Raw genomic sequence first — 19714 nt, 5'->3', positions numbered from 1 at the left:
ACATCTAAAAAAGTTGTAAGAGGGAGATGTTACCATTGTAAAAATGTAGCATCCCCTCTTCTCTTAGCAAGTGTCTGTAAATGTCTGGAAAGTGAGGAGACCAGTTGCTGGAGTTTTAGGAGATTCTTACTTTAAAGCTTGGCCTCAAATATAAAGACATTAAGTCAGTGCTTGGCAGTAAACACATTTTTCACATCAGTGAGAGACACCTGAAGAGAATACTTAGCGTAAGGGGGTACTCTCACTGCAAAGTCTATTCCGACCTGGCAGATATACCTGACTTTGTTACCAACCAACTGCAGAAGTCTGGAAAACTCCATGATTACCAATGAATGTATGCTAAATGTGGAAAACATGGATTACTATTTAGCACTGACAACACTCTGCTATACTCATTAGGTTTCCTTCATTTAATTGAAAACAACAGTTTACTGCATTTATGTTTAAGCCCAAGCTCAAAATAAAAATATATGAATGTGACATGTATCGCTGTTATTTCCACGGTGACCAACTGACCCGGAAGTATATTTATAATGAAAACATTTGCGAGATCTTGCAAAAGTTAATCTCTTTGTTTTTTTTAAACCATCAATTTTTTTCTCTCATGTGCCAACCAGCTGTTGCGCGATATTGCGAAAGTTTGTTTTTGTTCTTTTAATCATTGTTTTTTTCCAACCATGTCCCTTTCTGGACTAAGTAGGTAAGTGTTCTGTTAAGCATTCATTAAGGTTTCTGTCAAGTAAAATAGGAAAAGCACTTAATATTGGTAATAGAAGTCAAACCATAATCATCATACATCAGTCAGCTGTAACTTTCCACTAAATGGAAGCACCGTTTTTAAATTCATACTTCATATTTCAGTGAAATGCAAAATCCTTAAGTAGGATATTTGTTAAAGCAGGTTACACTATAAATAAAAGTACCCAGGGTCCTGCCCATTGTACGTCAACGTCCTTTAAATCATATCTACCAACTGACTACATGAGTCGGTAGCTACATTCCTATGATTAACGTTTTGCTTCTGTTGTGTGATTTCTGAGGAAATGTTAAGTTACTTTGGACAAAAGATCACATAGAGTCAGGGTCTGACAGAAAGCTTTCAAGGAAAAGCAAATCTTTTAGCTTTAAACACCCTCTTTCCACTTTTCTAAAGTGTTCTACTGGTATCCATGTTACAATACACTTTTTCTGTTCCCTCTTCTCCCTTTTCTAAATCTAGGGTTTTCTCCTTTCATTTATCACTCTAATTATTATCTCTTCTGACATTCTCTCCTTTACCTACTTTTTCTTATCTTCTGTAATGTCCCTTTTTCCTTCCTTCTTTCTCTCTCTTTTACTCTCTTTCTCTGCCAGCAAGGCCTGCAGGCTTTCAGCAGCATTACAGCATGTAAACCTCGGATTACAGCAGCCAGTCTGCCTAGCACTGCATGACTCTGTGGATCACAAATACACAAGTGTGTGAACACCCACACACCGCTTATACATACACATGCAAGATATTTACATAGCTGGGACGCACATGAACCTTACAGACAAAAATTACAGGTATGTAGACATACACAAACAACAACATTTTTCTACTTCATCTCAAGTTTCTTAACTCCCTCATTACTCCCCATGTCACTACCACAGATAATTCGCGAGAGGATTAGCCCCCCACCCCGGTCCTGTATGTTCGTCCAACAACTCTACATCTTTTTGCTGTCATTTACCCTGGATGGCGTCCTATTACTTCAACCTTGCTGGCCATTTATGCTCACTTATCTACTTACTGAGGGATGGTTGTAGCTCAGTTGGTGGAGAAATCATCCATGAATCACAGGGTCAGTGGTTTAACCGCAGTGTCCTTGTTCAAAGTGATCTTGGGCGAGACATTGAACCCCAAGTTGCTCTTCATGGTTTAGTCAAGCATTTTTCCTTCAGCGGTGTGCATGTGTGAAGGTGAAGCGAAATTGTAAATTGCTTTGGCTAAAAGCCCTATATAAGCAGACGATTTACTTACTGCATTTCATTCGCTTTGTCCCTTTACCTGTACAATGACAATAAAGTTAGTACTTTTGTCCTTTTAATTTGTCTCTCCCTACTGTTGCTGGGTGTGATTCACTTTTTCGTTGAGAATACCAGCCGCAGTTTGAGTCTTCCATAATAACAGTGATAAAGACAAAGCAAGTGTCAGAAGCCAAATAATGATGTCAACTGACATCATAACTGACATATAACAGTATCATTACAGCGTTTTTAAGATTTACATTACAAAGCTAATGTATACTGCAACCAACACATAGGTGCATATTACCACTTCCTATGTCCTGTTAGTGTGTTATTTAGCGTTTTCTACATTTACTAAACCTCTTGCATCATGCAATAATCTAAAAATGTTAGATACAGGGGCTTTAAAATTAAAAGCTAAAGTTTTTTTTTCTCATGGCACATTCTAAGTGAAGAGGCGCCTAACCCAATTAGATTTGTGCTGGTTTTGGTAACTGGATATACAATGAGGAGGACCACATGCAACACAGTGGTAAATCACAGCCCAGCATTTTAGATTTGAAACGGAAGAACTAGAAGAAATACAGTTATGTGCGTTGTCAAACAACATAGAGGGTGTCTCGTTGAATAAAGACGAGCAAAAATGTACAAACCTCGTCCTCTTACATTTTAGCACCATGGTAATACATTTGACTTATTTACTACATGTATTGAGAATTGTCAGAACCTGGGGTTTTTGGTATACTTTGGATATTGTAGATACTCATACTGTATTTTTCTAAATATTTAAACTGAAATACTTTCTTTGCCAGAGTTTGGGGTTTTGGAATCCACTTCAGTTGTGCAGGTGCTTAGGGGATTTTATTTAACAGCCCAAACCCCACTCTACATTTAAAATTGTTACTGGCATCACTGAAAGTATTTTTTTTTAATGTTTACTGCTTCAACGTTTTAGATTCTAAATGGGCAAAAGTTGCCCTTCCCAGGGCGATGCACCTGGAAAAATATATGAGTTTTTCTGAGCACAAAGCTGTAGGCAGGGCATAGAAGAGAACAAAGAGTAAGGCATTATGTGCCCTGAATTTATGTCTATGTCTGTTTTGATGTCACAAGGTGGGTCTACCACTTTATACCAAATTATTATTATTATTATTTTCTCTGTCTCATGATAGCACTCTAGCTATTATAACTATTTTTTGGTTGATTGTCCCCTTTTCCTCAGTGCATCTGTTTGCATGTGTCCGCTCAAGTAAAAATTGCTCTTTTTTTGCATTTCCCCAAATCATCCATCCATCTATTCATTAATTTCTCTGTTCCAATCTCTACATCCTAACTTTCTGTGACTGTTTGTGCCTGTAGCCTTTTTTTGCTAGATAAGTACCAGTTTAAGGTAGAGGTCAATATGTGCTAATGCGTCAAAGCAACTGCTTTTGGACATGCCAGGCTGAAATACTGGGTCTGGGTGAACAGCGGGAATCAGACTGATAGGTGACAGGGCTGACTGTGTGAGAGAGTGTTGGACAGCTAAGAAGTGAAGGGTGCCAAATGTATGACTCTGCCAGAATGTCTGCACTGCAAGCCCCTAACTGTCCACTTGTGCAACACACACACGCACACACACTTGCTGACTTAAGATGTCAGTGTTCATTTCTTCAAAGGTGCAGTACATGACATCCAGCAGTCACCTGTCTACCAGACCTGTCAAGGTTTTAACAACTGAGTCACACCTACTGACTGACTGGGTGACCAGCTCGCTGGCTAGCTGGCAGACTGTCCAACAGACTAAATTAACTGACTGTCTCCCAGACTACCTCATACACTAGTTACCTGAATGAGTGCGGCTGACATCCTTTAAAATTACTTGTTAGATGGTATTCTCTGCCTCCTCTGCTACAACTACATGATTCAAATGCGAAACATAAAGTCGATTCAGTGCAGATAATGACATTAAAAGCAACAAGCAATATTAAATCATTGGAAGTTTTATTAACATTAACTAATTATAGAAAATCAACCAAGTCATTCATTCATAAATTTGCCACTGATGTGACTGTTTATGCACAAAAGAAAGTAAAAGCTAATCCTGTTCCTGTTTTTGTACCAACCTGCTTACTGTACCTCTTTAATGTGAAGCTTGTAGGGAGTTTCCACAGCCCAGGAGAAACACCTTCCATGGTGTTTGCTTGGATGTGTTTAATATCATGGCAGTTTATTTTTAGCAATAGAACAATTCTAAAAGAGTGTTGGAGATTTATACTTTTTTATTTTAGTTTTTTTTTATTTATTCTCTCTGCTATGTCATGCTTGTTGAATCACCTTTCCAGTATACAATCTATTAGTATAGTAGCAATAAGAGGAGGCTGTTCTGTTGTTCTTATTAGGTTTCTGTTAGTCTCTCTGCCCTTTACTTTTTCTCACATTTCATTTAAGAAAAAAAAAATACAAATCAATCTGAAAACTGCCCAGACACAATCTTACGTGTGAAACAGAAACTCATCTAGCAGTGAGCTTTATGCAGAACCTGCAAAAAGGATTATATGTCTCTGCTTCTTCTAAATAGTGACTCACAAAAATGTAGTAGTGATCCAGATAGATCTGGATAGTTGATCTGATGGTGTAAACATCACTACTGGTGGACTTAATGAAACCCTGTTCATGTTCATCACTTGGATTTTTGATGTTTTTAATATTTCTTTAACAAATTTTACATCATGCTATGATGTGTTACCACATACTGTATGAAAAAGTATACTTTTTAACTAACATGTATCTTTTGTATGCATTATTTATAACCTTGTAGTATTCAGTCACTTTAGGCTATGCCCACTTTAGGATCATTTTGTGGAACATTTGTTTATTTTATTTTTTGTTAGCCTGCGTCCCCACATGGGCAGTTAGGGCATATGTTTTGTGTGCATACATTTCTAGCCCTTTGCAGCCTCTATTTGAATATATATGAGGAAAGAGACAACAGCTAGCAGGCAACTATTTAAATATATATGTACTTATAGATCTCTAAAAAGAGACATATGTACGTCTGCATTTTTACATTTATACCAAACACCAGACTGTCAGAAATTGAAAGTAAGAAGGTGACAAAGAAGGAAAGAGATGACAAAGTTTTCTTGCATTAACACTATCACAGAACTTTGCAGGTAACCCGTGTTTTTTCAAACTTGTACTCCCCACTGGATCCTCAACCTTTCAGCACTCTTCCATCACTTCTGTCATCGTTACACTGTAATGTCTGACATTTCTCACCCCATTTTCCTTTGGGGAAAGTGAAAACACAGAACATCTTTTTTTTTAAATGACTTTGACCCTGTTTATCCTCAATCTCTCTCTTACTTTCTCGGCCTGTTCTGTTGATCTTATTAATGTTTTCTCAATGCCCTTAAATTTTTCTCACATTCTGTTTAAGAGAAAGCAAAACACAAAAATAAACAGAAATCAATGCTCTGGTTATGTAAACACGTTATTATTTAAAAGCATATTCAAGCAAAAATGTAAAATTGTATTTAAAAAAGTAGCTACCAAACATGCACACACAGAGGCGCACATATCCTCAAAACAAGTCGAGCAAGCAATAAAACAGCTTGCAGCTCATTGGGGAAATCAAAACAGAGCTTGTTGTTGTTGCTATGTAATGATCAATTTGTATAGACTACCGTGTGTGTGTGTGTGTGTGTGTGTGTCCGCGTGTGCGTAAAAGGGAGACAGAATAAAACAGTATGTGTGATTCTTCAGTGTCAAATGTACAGTCTATTATTTCAGGTCCTGAACAGATTATGTGCTGTCAGTACACTCCAGCTCTCATTCTGTTCCTATTTGTTTGTTTTTCTTGCCTCATTTTTCTTCTTGTCAACTTATAGTACTGCCATATGCTCACCATTACTATATATAAAGGAAAATACCACATGGTTATTGTATAGGTCCCCATTCAAATGTGTGACCTAGTAATTCTACACCAAAGCCTGATACTGTCTTTAAGTCATCTGTACTGTATGTGTCCTACTTTGCACACCCACATAGGTTCTCTGATTTGTATCAGAGAGGAAATACACACTCTAAAAGCATCAAAGAATATGAGACATTCACCAATCATGGTGTAAATGTCATGGAAACAATCGCATGTGATCCCAATTTTGTTTAAACACAAAAACAACTTGGCCAGATTTAAAAAACAAAACAGTGTGGTTTGGATTAAAAGAAGTACTTAAAGTTACAAGACTTTCTTTAAACATAGTTAAGGTTTTGTAACAGCCTGATAAAAAAAACTTCAAACTGGAATCAAACAACATGGGAAAAACCGTTGTTTCCTGATCCACCCATCCACTGAAACCCACTTGTAACACAGACTTTGTCTGTCACCTGCCTTTCCTCTTTGTCTGTGTTTAAATTATTACACGTGCTAATTGTAACATGTTACTGCCGGTCATAAAAAGCTAGCACAGCCAACACATCGACTCATTTTTTACAAGTGAATTCATTGACTAAACCATAGGTTATAGCATTTAATTAAGTACAAAAATCATCTTGTAATCTTGAACTGCACTGACATTTGGTTGATTAAAGTGTAGCTGAATCTGTTCTCCACTTTTCTCTTTACAGTACTGCCATGCATCTTAGATGTAAAGCGATAAAGCATTGCATGGAATTGAAAATCAGTAATTTAGTCCACAAGATCTTTGAGGGCCTTGAATATGCTTCATGTACAGGCTGTTCCAACATCCTTTCTGTATAATTCAACGGAAAATCTTAATTTTAAAAGTCTCCTCAACAAGATAAACCAAAAGTGTGAAGGCTTTCATTTATGTTCAAACAGTACGATGGTTGAATGTATTTTTTAGTTCAATTTTAACCAATGAGGAGAAGATGGGCAAACAGTGATGTCAAATCTTTGGTGAGCCATTGTAAGCCAAGTTGCCTGGCAAGACCGTAATTTTTGTATGTGCTGTTTCAGCTGGATGTACAGGGGTGAAAGAATAACATCTCAAGTAAATGTTCTCCTGCTGTCTGAAGAGGTTTGTCATGATAATTGCAGACATACAGTGGGATAAAATATGTGTAATGTGCAAGCTGGCAGGGCAACATTATAACATTGTTTCAAAGTGAACCAAATAAAAATGAATTGATTATTCTTTTTTTTTTCATATTACAGAAGCATCTATCATGCTACGGCAGAATGTTTACATATTATGTTTCAACACTTAATATAAAGGGCTTTTTCCAATATACAATAAACTTTGTGAGCAGTCAGAAGTGAATTAAATGTAGTCATTTTACATTTAGTCATTTGGCAGAGGCTTTTATCCAAAGCAACTTACAAGTGAGGTACAAAGCAAGCAAAAATCTGAGTCAAGGAGAAAATATCAAAGCAAGGTCCTATCGGAAGAAGTGTTTTTGTGTCATAAGATGTAAGTGCAAAAGAGGGCAAAAAGGAAGGTTTTTGTTTTGTTTTTTGATTTAGCTTTTTTAAATAGATTTAAGGTGCAGAAGAGTTCTCTTTTAAGCATTTTTTTTAAATATTGGGAGTAAGGTTGCTGAGTGTGCTGAGTTTGGTAGCTCGTTCCACCATCAAAGGATCAGTGAGCTGAAGAATTTTGCTTGGTGTTTTCTTTTGGAAGAGCGCGGTTGACAGGACCGATTGTAGACCTGAATGAGGGAGTTGAAGTAAGCAGGAGCTGTTGAGTTGACCACCCTGTAGGCAAGAGTAGTGTAGAGATCTGAAGAGTTGTGTGACATGAGTCCTGTTTGGCTGATTAAAAATGAGGCGTGGAGTCAGGTGGAGTCTTGGATTTGCACCACTTCCTCTCAGCACTCCTGAGCATGGTGCGCTGCTCATGGATCCAGTCGGTGAGCCATGGATTAGAAGCTGAGGGACAAGCAGGTCAAGAAGACATGGGGCACAGACTATCCAGACAGGTTGAAAGTAATGCAGAGTCGGTCCGTGGCTGCATTTGTATCGAGGGTACAGAGGTCCTGTGGAAGGGACAGAGTTGTATAAACCAGTGAAGAGAACCTGAGATTGCAGCAGAATGTTACAAGTGTGGTAGGAGAATGCAAAAGTCTAAGGATGAAGACTGTGAGCTGAATGAAGAAGTGAAGGTCGGGGGAGTGGAAACAGTCTCAGGTCAAACATGTTTAGAAGAGTAAACATGTCAGCCGCCTGAAGTTTGTCCGGGTGGATGTTCAGGTCTCTCATGAAGATGAGAGGAGTGCCAACTTAAGGGAAGTGGGCCAGAAGCATATCAAGCTCATCATCATATCAAGTTCCGCAGCTGGCCCGCTAGTTGCTAGATCACAATCACGTGAACTGTATTCAGTGCTGTAATACTAATGGCATGATATTCCAAGGATGATACATTGTTAAGGGGTGCTGTCGATGAAAACTTCCAGGTGTCAGCAACAAAAATTCCAGTTCCTCCACCCCCCCACCCCACCCTTCCAAAAAAAAAAAAAAAAATTGGTGGTGAGTGCATGTGGTGAGGCCATGTTATGTGGTATGGTACAGGTTGCTGACTGTGTAGCAAAAGCTGGAATGAAGTCAGGTTCTTTACTGCAGACTGGCAGTTCTACGAAGCAAGAGAAAAAAGTGGCTGGTGACAAAGTGGTCTCCACAAACTAATGGACTTTCCACATATTCAGGGAATATATTGACCAGATTACTTTGGGCTTTTGACTAGTTCTAACATACAAATGTCACTTTTTAAGACCCTCATACACAAACAATACAAATGAGGCCTGTCTTTCCTTTTAATTTTTTTTTTAAGAGGCCAACCCAATCACAACAAGTGAACATGAGCGACCTTCTAAAGTAAGGTATTTTGAAAGCCATTAGCCATCTATTATTCTGTTTGATGTTACCTTGTGGAACTCCTCTAAAGCCAGTTAAATGATTTACTGACAGTAATGGTACCCAAGGTGGTTTTCTAGTGGCGAAAACTGTTCAGAATTACAATTAAATACACTCAGAGATCAGACACATATTCTGCTGTAATTAGTGGAGAAAGATATTGCAGATCAGATCAATTGGAGTGTAAAGTTTAGTGTTTGCAGTCACTTATTCACTGATTCAGTTATCTCAGAACATATGCATTAAAACACATAAACACAGTATTGCACACACCTTTATATAAGTTTCCTCGAAAGAATTTGGGACATAATTCTTTCTTCTGACTTCTTCTCATGTTAGGGTTTGGAACAGCTGTCAAACATATGATCTAAAAGTTTGTGAAAAGAGCTTTAAGCAGTGGCATTGTGGTTTTTGAGACAGCTGAATCCAAACTCATTCAAACATTAAAATTGTAAATGTCAAAAAAGAAATAGTCCCCCATGTACAGTATGATCAGTTGTGTATTTTTTTAATTGTTTTAAACTTGCACAGTCAATTTTTCTTATGCACTGAAGAGATGCAGCTCTTTTAGAGAAAAGGTCTAATAATATAGCCTGTTTCCTGATACATTATTACCTTATACAGTATATTAAAGAGTTTATCAGTAATTTGCCAGCAATATTCCTTTTGCTCTTATAATTGTTTTCCCAAAATCCAATTCTATTAGGGAACAAGGCAGTTGGGCAGAACTTGCCTAAGAGGCTTTTTCAATTATAATTGCTTTGCAGGTAGTAGTCTCATTATCAAATACATAGTGATTTTAATAAGGTATTGTTGGAATAATTGCATCATACCAACCACTTAGAACAAAAGTATCAAATGAATGAAGTGAGTCACAAGGGTAGTGTCCATATTCAGAAAAAAGAATAGAATAGAAAACCTTTTTCATGGATGGAGCAGAGTGGATGGGCACTCAGACTTTAAGATGGAGATTAGGCTGCGGGTGGTGCAGAGCACTGATGCTATTGCAGTCTCAACTGCTTGCTGCAACAAGACGTCTCCTCTCTGTATGTGAGGGTAGTGGAGGAGAAGAAGAGTTTGATAGAGAGTTTGTGGGCTGAAAAAAAGACCAGTATTTTTAATAAGCTGTTTAAAAGCTTTTTATAGGCTGCATGGACATACATGTTGCTCATCAGCACAGGACAGGGGAGGAGATGCACTGGAGGAAGGAGCAGGAAACAAGGATGGGGAAGCTACTTAGCAGCTTATGCTTGACTCTGCAGTGGCAGACGTGTGTTTGGAAGAGACAATAGAATGAGTGTTTCTGAGCTACAAAGACACACTAGTTTCTGACAGATGTAACAAGCTTAGAACAGGGTTTGTTTATAAATGGAGGGATTGTATATGTTTGTATATGTATGTATATATGCAGGGTGGATGGAAGTGTGGCAACTAATACACCAAATGCACAGGTTCACTTTTAATGGGAAGTTCCTTATGTGTCTATTGGAAACATTTTGAGTTTTTGTATGGGACAAAATATTTCACATTTATTCATACTTTTCTGGTCATTGTACTTTTTACTACTTCCTGGTCATATTGATTCTGTCTCAGCTGCTAATCGCTGTCAGTGTATACACTTCCAAGGTCCATTGTTTCAGAATGTCACTCACTATCGATTGCATTTTGAATTTCTGCGACACATGTATCCAGCAATGTGACCAAAAATCCGCACTTTTTGTGTATTTTGATGCGTTTACCACGGGGGAGAACGTGAGAGATGCAGGACGTCTCAAAACACTCCATGGTGATCATAAGATGCCATTTAGGCTAGAGGAGACCTGCATGCTGTTTGACTGTGTGTCCGTTCATATGTAGTTTGTGTGGGTGTGTATAGGATGGCTAAGTGAGTCCTGTAGAGTGAGCAGGTTTGTTGTAACAGTAAATGACTCCTCTGGCCCCCACATAGCACCAGTCGATGGTCCAATTACTTGTAAATGTGTGTGTTGCACACCCCTTGAAGTGCCTGGGGTCTATACGTGTGTGTCTGTGAGTGTGTAGTGTATCTGAGTGTTAAAGGAGGGTGAAGTTGGGAAGGTGAATAAAGTATATACCTTCTTTCATTGTTTCAGTAATGTAAGCTGCTTGTCAGGTCACTATGACCTGACAATGGTGAAACACACAATCTTTAATTATAGTGTGTATGTGTTTGTGTGGATTGTTGCTTCAATATCTCTATATTTATTTCCATCCTCTTCACCAGCACATATAACATTATAGACTATTTTGCTTAATTAATTTAACTAAGCTGATTAAAAGGAGGTGTGTCATGTATATCCACAAATGTTGGTGTTGGTTTAAATCTTTCTCAAAAACAAAAAGCACAAGTGGTTGCTTCAACAGTTTGCAAAAGAAAAGTTATTTAAAACAGATGACTTGAGGAAGCAATAAGCAAAGTGAACAAACATTAAGTTGTGATGAATAAACTGCCTAATGCCCTCCTGCGAGATATACAAAATCGTACTTATTAATTGTACAAAATGACATCAGCTGCTAGTGAGAGTGAAATAAATAAATCAACACTTATTCATATAATATTGTTTACTTGAATATTTGTTTGTTCTTACAGATGCAACATTGATTCCCCATGAGAACCACATCCAACATTAAAGCTGCAACTTATCCATTTTCCATATTGTATTGTTTTTCTTTTTATTGCCAACACATTACAGTAGTCGTGACAATTCTAATGATAAGCAACACAAATGACGAAAGTGAAATTATTTTCAAACCCAAATGCATTTTCTGATGGCTTACTGACATTAATATTCATTGATTTCTAGCTTTGGGAGTTTTTTTTCCACAAAGCATTATTAATAACTCAAAGATGTTGATGGAAACATCTACATCTTTTAATAGCTGACAGTTTATGGCAGCAGTTTAAGTATTATTTTATAGCAGCTAGCAACATACAGTAGATGCAGCATTTAGTATCCCATAGTATTGCAGGAGAAAATTTACAGCTCAGTATTTTACTACATTAGGATTTTTTGTTTTCTCTGTGTTAAGTAAGGTTAGAACACCAAATAGGTGGAGATTTTTCACAGACTTTTTGATATAGTTTCAGTCATGACGCATTTGTTTTGCATCTTAAATCTGAATAGATTTATAGTAAATAGAAGAGAATAGAGTAAATGTAGTCATGTGGTTAGATAATTAGCAATCAGGCAAGCAAGGTGGGTTTATTGAAGAGATCCCAGAGAGGACAAGAAGTTACCGGGTGTGTCATCTTTAGGGAAATGCTTAAAATCACCTTAGGCACTTTGTTGTTGTAAGGCCCAAAGGGATGTAGTAGATAGGAGGTCCTGGGGGGCACAAGATCTACAAGCGGGGGCAATAAGAGGATTTTATTGCTTCACAACTGGCATGAACAGATAACTTAAAAAGGGACAAGAATGGTGATTGTCAACGGCGGACATCTGGTTTCTTCATTCATGACTTGTGGAAGGTGGATCCTTTCTTGGGCTTAAATATAAATAGAAGGGGAAGTCAGAAGACACCAACATCCATGTGTTTCTCCATGCCGGCATGTATTAAACTGAGATGGTTCATCACGCTGAGTTCTGTCTACCATTCTTCCAAGATTGACCATGGAAGAGTGAAAACATCTATCACACTCGTTACCTATTTGTAGTTAGCTGTCTTAGGTATCACTGCCCCGTCTGCTCTTGTATTACCAAAATAGTGTAAAGAAAAAGATTTAGTTACAGAAATAAAGGAAAAGAATACACTTGTGGCAATAACAATAACGATGCAGCTGGTGGAGGTGAAGAAAGGGAAGATAGATATAAAAAGGAAAATCACGAGATGTTAATGAGTGTTTTAGACAGTGCGTTATTCCCTTACAATTGTTTTTAACGTAACCCTAACCTTACACCTTGTCTTCACGTAGCAATTATGTGAACATTCACACAGTGACGTGGCACTGCACTCTCCTCACATACGAAAGCCAAAACAATGTTCTGGAAATGTATCCTATCAAATTTTGGTTGGAACATTACAAAGATGTTCTGTCATTCATTTTGGCTTAGTGTCTCTCTCCTTTCTGTTAACTTCCTTTCTCATTTGTCATGCACAGTGGCGATAATGCAAACCACTCAAACTTGTAAGTGGCCTGAAACACATAGATATAACTGATAAACATGTGAAAGACATGAAAGAAAATCTGACTTATATTAACATCTCATTGTGACCAAGATATTGTAGTGATGTTCATAAGTATTTGCCTAATCTATGCAGCCTGCTATGGACAGATATATGAAAGCAATATTTCCTAATAAGATAAATGAATGTTGAGGCCAATTAAAGCACAGATCCAAATGAAACAGTTTTTGAAGTGGCAATAAATCATAATGCTGAATAATAATTGGTTGCAATATGGCTGGTGACTATGTCTGTAATGCGCACTCTTCTTATACTGTACCATCTTAGCATTTCATTCACCACACTTCATAATTACCACGTTAAAAAAGTCACTGCTTCATCACAAGATTTTGGTATGATTAAAAACAAAACATAAAAATACTGTATACACAGTTGAACATGCTGCTGACCTATACTGATACTGTACTTTCTCACCTTCAGATGTTGAATCACACAATCCAAAACTTACAATGTCAATTTACTTAGACATTTTTATAGTGACAGTTGGGAAGTAAAATGAGATATTTGCTGTAAAGTTGCTAACAAAGCCAGTGTGTCCCTGATAGTTCACGGTAGTACTGCATTAATGTGTTTCTCCCTATCTTTTTGACTTAAGTTTGAGAAGCATGGTGGATGCCGCACACGCTGCCTTCATTACAGGCCACAGCAGAATCTTCTGTATTGAATGTTATTTAATACTCTTCATACCAAAGGGATTTAGCACCTCTGAGAAAGCTATAACTGCTTTTTTTTATTGACTGATAACTGCTGCAAAGGGTGTTAGACACCAACATAGTTCCCAAAGTAGCTTTCTAGGAACACTTGTTTTCTTAACAGTGCTGAGGAATCAATAGGCTATTAAGTGCCTTGCTTAAGGGTAACATGACAGCAGAAGGCAATTCATGTCTTCCAGAGGCAATACAGGCAACACCAATTAAACACAACCATGCTGTTTTGACTTTGATTATCTGTAAGTTGTATCCACGTTCTTATATTTAGAGGAATTCTCACTGCCTTTAAGCAATATGTTGGGGCTCACTGCCAGATAAGCAGCTCAGTACAAATCTGAAATACAGTATGCAGTGGCACACTGTTACTTATACTTGATGTTTCCTACTTTTTCCTCAGGAAAGTATGCCTTAAATAAGCCACACTTACTTCAGTGAAATCTTGACCAGGTCAAGACTTCCCTGAAGTAAATAACTGTGCAGGCGGAAAACAGAGCAGGCACTTTTCTACAACACTATTTCATTTTGCATTTGTCATGGTATCTTCACCTTCTCCTGTTTACCTCTTTCAGAATGGAAATAAGTAAACCGCTGCTCCTGGTCCTACTCAAAAGAAATCTGATGCCAGTACTGTTTAGGGTTGCACCTAATGATTTTTTAATCAGTGGGTTAATTAATTTAGCAGTTACTTTCACATTAAGCTCCTTTTTTATTCAAATAATACATAACAATGTAGTAAAACAACGTTCAGACTGCGCAAACTCACACGTGACAGAGATTTCTTTCAGTTTCTCCTAGCACATACACCACATGACCCCGAAAAGACATATTTATTTGGGTAAGACATGATCAACACAATTGCAACAGCGACCGGACCCAATCGGCTACAGCAGCACTCACAGTCATGGTGTCAAAATAAACTCCACCCACTGGCTAAACTCTAGCTGCCCAACAGAATAACCCACAAAACAGAACTCCCACAATCCCTAGCACCCACAAGTCTCAGTTTTGCTACTATAATATAACATATAATAAAAATAATATTTAATGTACTAAAAATTAAAATGTTAATTCCTCAATTATTTATATTTTGAAATACTAATTCAAAGTAGGGACTGCGGGGCATTATTCCTCCCCCCAAAGATTGGCCAGTCTGTATTTTGCAGACTAAAATGAAGTCTCTCCACAATATAATTAAAGCAAGCTTGTTCCATTTAAGTTAAAGAAATTTGCTGCAATCTACATTTCCTCAGTAAACAGTTCAGTTTACTTTAGTTTAAATACTGTAACAGAAGAGAAGAATGAACATGAAATCAGTCACTATTACTGATCCATATCCTCCTCTGTCTGCTGCTAATGGGGACTCTTTGCTCACAACTAGAGCTGCTACATGGTCCCGTCTGTTCTGGCACTCTGACTGTCTCAGTGTCAACCAGAACCTGTGGCATATTAGGTTGAACAGTTTTTTCTAACTTAAGCTAACGTTGTATTCGAAGCAGTTAACGATTAGCCAACAGCCACAGCTGAAATGATCGCTTTTATGCACTTTTATGATCATTTAACAAGTTTTATTTACTGTTATAGATCATTAATTTATGGATCGTTTTTACGGTGGACGAGCACAAATGTTGTCCGGTCAAGTTAAGAAGTAAGTTTGCCTTTAACTGAGCTGTCTGCTCCCTCTCTGCTGCAGACAGGGTCACTTAATTGAGCTTCGCCCTCACTCATGCCAAGAGAGAAGAAGCAGTTTATTTTCTTATTCACTATTCTCTGTGGTGTCTTCAAGAACTCATATCCGGTGATTTCAGATCACAAATATTTATATTTTCATGCACTAGTTAACCTTTAACAGCTAAATCCATGCACTCTGAGGTAATTTCTTTATTGTCCCAAAATTGTCCCAGGTACCAAATCTTTGCAAACAGTTTATTTCTAGCCCAATTGTGACGCATTTTTCGGAAATCAACGTATTATTGTCATCGATTACATCTACATATCACCCCACTGCTAGTACTGTTTCTCTGTCACTAGTCTAAATTAGGAACAGAGTACATTTGTCTTTTTGTGTTTGTTTGTTTTATCTGACCTATTGTCACAAACTGACTCAGGTAATGAGGGAGTCCATGCAAAGGTCATCATAAAATAAGCAGAATTTAATAAACTAAAGTCTACACAAAGCATAAACAAATGGGGACAAATGCTTCTAACCCTTCTAACATTCACCAAAATTAACTCCCTACAGTTAATCTAATTAACAAAAACAAAACTCAAACCTCTACACTGAACTACCATAATGAATACCGTATAGATCTGTTGGGTTTTGATTATCACAGACTGTGACAAGAATGGATCCTGCCCAAAATGGTCAGGTCAGGCTCCGTGACACCAAAAGGGATGCTACACTTGCTAAATTACTATATATGCGCTCCTGTGGCTTTTTTGTTTGTTTGTTTACATTTTTAAATACATTTGATCCAATCTCAAACGTACTGTACTCAGTCCCTTAGGACCGTTTTGACTTAAATGCAGTATTTGTGTTTCCTGTGCTTATGCAGAGACACAGGTATGAATATAAAGTGGAAGCCATGCAATCGGCCTCATTTGGTGGCGTTTGGCTGCATCACTAATGTCTTATTGATTATACGTGCTCATGTTTTTACAGGCTCTTAGAATAGCAGCTGTGCTGTAAATTTAAGGTTTACAATGTCTCTCATCATCTCTGCTTATTAGATATAAGTAGCTTGTCTGCTCTCCATGATCTCGATCTTTAGTGTGTCATGTTTACCTCTCATCTTCCCGTGTGGGCCTTGACTGTTTTGTTGGTAAACCCTTTATTTCTTTTTCTCTTTACATCACATATTTTCATTTGTGTTTACATATTTGTAAGTTTAAAGAAATTAAGAGTAGTTGTTTCGCCTTCAGATAAAAGGAGTTTAAAAATACTGCTGTATTCTGCATATAAAGTAGAGAGAAAAATTAGAGGATAGCAATTTTGGTATGTGGGGAACATAAGTTATACCCCTATTCTAGCTCCACATCTCCCTCTATAGGCTTTAACAAATATAACATGAAAAAGTATATTATACATTACTGTGTTTTAGTTTTATCTATACATAGAGACAAACTATGTGTCTGTGAATTTCACCATTTGACAGTGCAATATTGTAGTGATAATAACATTATATTTGACAAGATACTAAAGAGAAACTCCCTTTACACCCTCACAAGTATTTTTACTAATTCTAACTTATGAGACCTTTGCTTACAGCGATGGTGGGTGAAGCCGGGGCTGGCAATTATTTGAAGTCCCTAAATTTTTTGTACTAATAAGGATGTTAGATATATCATATCTCCCAGTTCAACAAAGGTGCAACAAAAGAGTCTACTATCCAAACAGGCTGTGCCAGCCTACTCAGTCCCAAGAAGATGTCTACTCTTGTGCAATAAATGGCTGTGTAGGCCCTTTAAAGGCATGTAAAACCCTTGTAAAGTCCCTGCACATGTACGCTGGCATTTTTAGTTATGGTTGAATAGAGCTCAAATTGAAGTTTAGCAGAGCTAAAGTACTGTATGTCAGAAATGATGAGCAGCAACCAAATGTAATGTACAAAAAAGGAAGAGAGCGCATTGCTGTTACCATACACTCTTAAAAAATAAGTGACATTATTGTACCTTAAGGGGTACAACTAGTCACTTTGGGTGTGTCCTTGTGGTAATACTGTACAGTACATTCAGAAAAGTTTTCAGGCCCCCTTCAATTTCTTCACTTTTTCTATGTTGCAGCCCATTAAGGGGCCCTGGTGTTTCAATTGGTAGGACATCAGGTTGTGATGCAGAAGGCCGTGTGATTGAATCTTACCCCACCAGAGGTGGCCCTTAGCTCAGCCTCTAAGGGCCACCTTGGTGCCGGTCCCACGCCAGATAAAATGGGAGGGTTTCATCAGGAAGGGCATGAAATGAGACAAAGTTCAAACTAAATTTTAGAAATGTCTGTAAATGTACACAATGTATCACGTGTACATAAGTATTCACACCCTTTGCACCAACATCTGAAAGTTAGGTAAAGGGCCTCCTGTTTCTGTTCCACCTGTGCTAAATCGTAAATGGTGTAAATTTATTGGACATGATTTGGAAAGGCATACACATCTATAGAAGGCCTCAAAGCTTACAATGCATTATGTATCATAACAAAAGCCACAAGGTCAAAGAAACTGCCTGAAGGGTCAGAAACAAGATTACTAAAAGACACAGATCTGAGGAAGGCTACAAAATAATTTCTGCTGCACTGCAGGTTCCATAGAGCACAGTGGCCTTCTCAATCCTCAGATGGAAGAAGTTTGGCACAACCAGGACTGTTCCACAGTCTGGTTGCTTGTCCAAACTGAGCAACTGGGGGAGAAGGGCCTTAGTAAGAAAGGTGACCAAGAACCTGACGGTCACTGTGCCTGAGCTTCAGCTTGGCATTATGGGATACTGATTGTGGATTGATATGGGAAAAGATGAATTTGAAAAACTGTAGTATTAGAAAAAAGTAAAGAGGTCTGAAAAGCCCTGAAGCTTTTTAAAGGCACACATAGTTTTCATTGAGGTGCATTAGTGTAGTGTAGATTTTTAACTTGGAGGACAGAAATGGACTCTTACTGTGCCACTGTTTCTGAGAGAGTACTGCATATTAATATACTTCCAAAGCAAAGATGCCAAACAAAGAGGAGTCAACTGTTCCCCTCTATTCTGGCAACAATACTTCAAACATGATATGAAACATTAACTAAGTGACAGAGCATAAAAATGAAACCAGTTCAGCTAAACTTACAGTGAGTAGTGTTCCCAAAAGGGAATTGATCAGAATGAGCAGAGAATTTCACATTCACCAGTAACTTCGGGCTTTAGAAAAATGGATTATCCCATATTTCCCTCTGCAGCAAGCCCTCTGCTGCTCTAGTGTGTTTGTGTTTCTTTCTAAGCCCAAATCGTGGCGTGCAATTTTGTGTGTATTACAGTGTGAGTGTGTGGTTTTGTGTGTTTGTCTTTTGATAGCAGACAGCTAAATCACTTTTCTTTTTCTAGTGCCTCGCTCTCTACAGGGAAACGAGGCTAGTTTGATCTTTGAAACTAAAAACAATATTTTATTGAAAGCAGAAGGCATAGATGAAGAAAATATGGTTAGGGACTTAAATAATGTGGTGCAGGGGAACAGATTGGAAGTTTATGATGCATTTTGACAGACAGAGAAGTCTGGGTCAGACTCATAAACTACATTTATATATTTATACAATAGAAGAAAATCACCAGCATTTCACAGGTGGAGTGTAGGGATATCCTTCAGTGTATTTATAAAAAATATTTTGACATACGTAAATATACAAAGCGGGATCATAATAGCTTGTAGAGCATTGTAAAGTGAAGGTAGATAGGTATTAGTGTTTAACTGGTCACTGTGCTTTACTGCTCCTAACTGTAGATGCTTTACCACTTCTTTCATACTGTATATGACGTATTTGACACACAGCAAACATCCCAATGCAGCTCTGTTCTGGCTGTATTAAATACGTATCCCATCTGGATCACAGTGATGTACTTTTATTGTTTTTATTTTGTTTGTATTAATCCTTGGCATGTGTGTTAAGGATATCTGCCTGTTTCCCTCTGAGATATTGCTCTGTAAATCCAGCCAACATGGAGTCGGGAATATCTGTAACTAACTGTTTTGTGTTTCCCTCTTTCTCGCTCTTTCTGTTTCTGTGTGTGTATGTGCACGTGCACACTGCAGCTGGCAACATGGGATCCAGTTCATGGCTTGAATGGCACGCTGACAGACAGGAAATTGGAAAATAACATGAGAGGAGTGGTGCTGCGAGTTGTGACAGTTCTGGTGAGTATGGCTGGCCAGTGTTTTCATCTGTGTGCATGTCTAAAAGCTGTCATTTCTTTCTGGGATTTCCAATTGGCCCTATATAAT

The 19714-nt window shown here is 37.9% G+C and overlaps 1 protein-coding gene across 4 annotated transcripts in view; it reads left to right on the top strand.

The window, feature by feature from the left end:
• The window catches only part of grid2 (glutamate receptor, ionotropic, delta 2), a 443522-nt gene that overhangs the window by 317963 nt on the left and 105845 nt on the right, over positions 1-19714 (top strand). For all 4 annotated transcript variants that reach the window (XR_010915583.1, XM_067521709.1, XM_067521712.1 and 1 more), the window contains one exon: positions 19526-19627. Coding sequence is in view for 3 of the 4 variants with exons in the window: in XM_067521709.1 (XP_067377810.1) it covers positions 19526-19627 (102 nt within the window). In the remaining variant the exon portion in view is untranslated. The remainder of the gene's footprint in view (positions 1-19525; positions 19628-19714) is intronic.

Source organism: Channa argus, chromosome 11, assembly GCF_033026475.1.
Source record: "Channa argus isolate prfri chromosome 11, Channa argus male v1.0, whole genome shotgun sequence".
Classification (NCBI taxonomy): Eukaryota; Metazoa; Chordata; class Actinopteri; order Anabantiformes; family Channidae; genus Channa; species Channa argus.
This window is presented reverse-complemented; position numbering and strand designations above follow the sequence as displayed.